The sequence below is a fragment of the Salmo salar genome, chromosome ssa23 (genome assembly GCF_905237065.1).
Source record: "Salmo salar chromosome ssa23, Ssal_v3.1, whole genome shotgun sequence".
In the NCBI taxonomy this organism is placed as follows: Eukaryota; Metazoa; Chordata; class Actinopteri; order Salmoniformes; family Salmonidae; genus Salmo; species Salmo salar.
The window spans coordinates 32,984,408-32,988,366 of NC_059464.1; the positions used below are offsets into that span (position 1 = coordinate 32,984,408).

Here is a 3,959-nt window from a genome sequence, read left to right on the forward strand (position 1 = left end):
AACTTGTGTTAGCTCTCCAAGCTAATGTAATGCCTAGGCTTTAGGTCAGCAGGCTAATACAGTCTTGTAGCACACAGACGACCTGGGTTAAAACCCAGTCAATCACATTCGTGCCTAGACTCGGTCAATTGATGCCTATCAGCTGCAAGGGTCGTTGTGGAGAGGGGGTTAAAGAATAGGTCATTCTGTAAAAGCATGCTCTTATGATGATTAACCTTGCCTGAGAGGAGAGTTAAAGAATTAAGTCAGTTGGAAACAATATTGGTATTTTTGTTGTTGCTGCTCTTTGTAAAACAACTATAAAGAGCTGGTAAATTATTATTTTTTAATTGGTTATATCTGTTAATTTTCCAATTGTCCAATTTGATCCCCAAGGTAATAACTTGAGCAGTAGGCTAATAGTGTGCCAACTCTTTTCTCTCCCCATATTCTCTGTTCCAACACGTTTCAAGCGCTGAGAAAAAGAGAAGTAGAAGTTAAAATACCTTGAGTTCAGGTGAATAAATGTGTTGTTTTTTTGTATTGTTTAATCCCAAGTTAATTCAATAACGCCATGGAGCTCACTCCATGACACATTTAAGCACACCAAAGAAATTGAAGACACACAGCAAACAAGATTTAAATTCAATGTCGGAACGGATTGAGATGTATTTATGATGAATGGGATATGTGCACAGACATTGTAGGACGACCATGGCATCATCTGGGTTGTTTCTAACAGAGACATGCGAGAAGCTGTGGTGATGATTACGAGCCTGAACCTTGCGCGCGCCTGCAGAATCTATAAAAGAATGAGAGGTGCGTCCGCCGAGCTCAGTGAAGTAAATGAGAGACGATACTCGTTGCAAGGACGGACCTATACAGTGGAGAACAACTTGGATTTAGCAAAAAGACAGCTCCACAGAGAAAATTAATAGGACAGGTATGTTCTAAGTAACATGTAGGCTGCTTTTTTTCCCCTCATCATGAATGTGGCATCTCCTACCAATTTCTACTCCTGAGCATAAGAGGTCTCCAACATGCCATGCTGAGTGATTTGTGAATGAATGAGTTAGCCATGCAACCAAATGACAGTGCGCAGATCCTGGTACCAGAGGTGTGTGAGCAGGTACTGGAGGATAATGCAGGACTGGGTTACGGTGGCTCTACTGGCAACCTGTCGCTGCGCTGCTGGCTACACTTCTTAAGCAAGGAATCTATACTGGAGCTACAGGGAGATGGTTCCAGCATCACAGTGCGTGTGATGATAGCTCTGGTGTACTCTGTCGTGTGTGCACTGGGGCTAGTGGGGAACTCTCTGGCACTCTACCTGCTTCACTCACGCCACAGTCAGAAGCAGTCCTCAATCAACTGCTTTGTAATGGGCTTGGCTCTCACCGACCTGCAGTTTGTTCTCACGCTCCCCTTTTGGGCTATTGACACGGCTCTGGACTTCCGCTGGCCCTTCGGCAAAGTAATGTGTAAGATCATCAGCTCCATGACCATCATGAACATGTACGCCAGCGTCTTCTTCCTGACTGCCATGAGTGTGGCGCGATACTACGCAGTGACCTCGGCCCTCAAGATGCACAGCAGGCGGACGGCGGCAGCCAGCGCCAAGTGGATCAGCCTGGGCATCTGGGTAGTGTCGCTGCTAGCCACCCTGCCCCACGCCATCTACTCCACTAGTGCCCAGCTATACGACGAGGAACTGTGTTTGGTGCGATTCCCTGAGTCAGGCAGCTGGGACCCTCAGCTGCTCCTGGGGCTGTACCAGCTACAGAAAGTACTGCTGGGCTTCGTTATTCCCTTGGTGGTCATCACTGTGTGCTATCTGCTGCTGCTGCGCTTCGTGCTGAGCCAACGCATCAGTGGAGCGGCCAGCTCAGAGGGCTCGGAAGGCCGCCACAAACGCCGGTCCAAAGTAACCAAGTCGGTGGCCATCGTGGTGCTGTCCTTTTTCTTGTGCTGGCTGCCCAATCAGGCGCTGACGCTGTGGGGCGCGCTGATTAAGTTTGACCTGGTGCACTTCAGCAACGCATATTACAACGTCCAGAACTACACCTTCCCGCTGACTGTGTGTCTGGCTCACACCAACAGCTGCCTCAACCCTGTGCTCTACTGCATAATCCGCCATGAGTACCGCGCGGGCCTCAAAGAGCTGCTGCATGCCACACCCTCCTTCAGGAGCCTGGCCAACCTGCTACCCCGCAAGGCCAAGGTGGCAGAGGCTCCCCCTGTCATGATGCTGGTCCAGATGGATGTCTAAAGGCGGGCGGCTCAGCGTCTCTAGTAGACAATGGGCAACAACAAGGAACGCACTCAGCTCTCCAAAATACCAGTTTCATGGAATTTGTTTGTTGTAGTTGTTGGAGCAGCATCACAAGGCAAGCCCATTGGAATGTGTGCGGTGGAAATTAAATAATAATTACATAATATACTGTTTAATTGGTCATACTATGCTGTTTTACTTGGAGAATTGTCTGTATTTTAGTATTTTGCTGATAAAGCTTTGTCTTGTGTGACTTAGTCATGGGTCAGGGCCTACACCCAGCCATTTGGGTGTAACTGTAGTATGTGACATCCTGTTTTAACAATCTACAGTAACTTAGATGTGTGGAAACATGCAGGAAGGAACGGTCAATGGTGGCAACGTCAGCTATCTTAATCTGCACAGACAAGCTAAATCAGCTTTTACACACCATGTTCCGTCCCTGTTTCCACCGGTCTGCTAAACTGCCAGGTCGACAAAATAGGTTGTTATTTTTCTATAAGAGGAGAGAGACAACTGTTTTCATTGTTATTACTTGCTTAATTTTTGCAAATCTTATAAATAGTTGTTTTAAAGAATACATTCTAACCCTTTGGTTAGAAATACCACGACATGTGCCCCAGTTTTTCTCCCCCTACTCAGATTCTCTTTGCCAGATGTGTTTTTCCTCTCTCCTCCGCTGCTTCTCTGCTAGCTAGAGATACATTTAGCAAGCTAACGTTAGATAGCTATCACGATGGTAGCTCGGCTACATAAGGTTACATAACATTCAGATATGCCGCGGGGCAGCCGTTGAACTTTGTTTCCCGAACTCACATCTTCTTTGTCACTAGAAGCCAACGCCTCGAACATACACTATATAAACAGAAGTATGTGGACACCCCGTCAAATTAATGGATTTGGCTATTTCAGCCACACCCGTTGCTGACAGGTGTATAAAATCGAGCACACAGCCATGTGATCTCCATAGACAAACATTGGCAGTAGAATGGCCTTACTGAAGAGCTCAGTGACTTTCAATGTGGCACCATCATAGGATGCCACCTTTCCAACAAGTCAGCTCGTCAAATGTATGCCCTGCTAGAGCTGCCCCGGTCAACTGTAAGTGCTGTTATTGTGAAGGGTAAAACTCTAGGAGCAACAACAGCTCAGCCGGAAAGTGGTAGGCCACGCAAGTTCACAGAACAGAACCATTGAGTGCTGAAGTGCGTAGCGCATAAAAATCATCTGTCCTCGGTTGCAACACTCCCTACCGATTTCCAAACTATTTCTGGAAGCAACGTCAGCACAAGAACTGTTTGTCGGGAGCTTCATGAAATGGGTTTCCATGGCCGAGCAGCCTCACACAAGCCTAAGATCACCATGCTGAACGCCAAGCATCAACTGGAGTGGTGTAAAACTCGCCACCATTGGACTCTGGAGCAATAGAAACGCATTCTCTGGATTGATGAATCATGCTTCACCATCTGGCAGTCTGACGGACCAATCTGGGTTTGGCGGTTGCCAGGAGAATGCTACCTGCCCAATGCATATTGCCTACCGTAAAGTTTGGTGGAGGAGGAATAATGGTCTGGGGCTGTTTTTCATGGTTTGTGCTAGGCCCCTTAGTTTCAGTGAAGGGAAATCTTAACGCTAAAGCATACAATGACATTCTAGATAATTGTGTGTTTCAAACATTTTGAGTAAGGCCCTTTACTGTTTCAGCATG

The 3,959-nt window shown here is 47.0% G+C and overlaps 1 protein-coding gene across 1 annotated transcript; it reads left to right on the forward strand.

The window, feature by feature from the left end:
* Window positions 1–833: 833 nt before the first annotated feature.
* On the forward strand, window positions 834–3,190 carry LOC106584262 (relaxin-3 receptor 1-like). Its single transcript, XM_014169311.2, has one exon. The coding sequence runs from the start codon at window positions 1,043–1,045 to the stop codon at window positions 2,246–2,248; it is 1,206 nt and encodes a 401-aa protein (XP_014024786.1). The 5' UTR covers window positions 834–1,042; the 3' UTR covers window positions 2,249–3,190.
* Window positions 3,191–3,959: the final 769 nt, after the last annotated feature.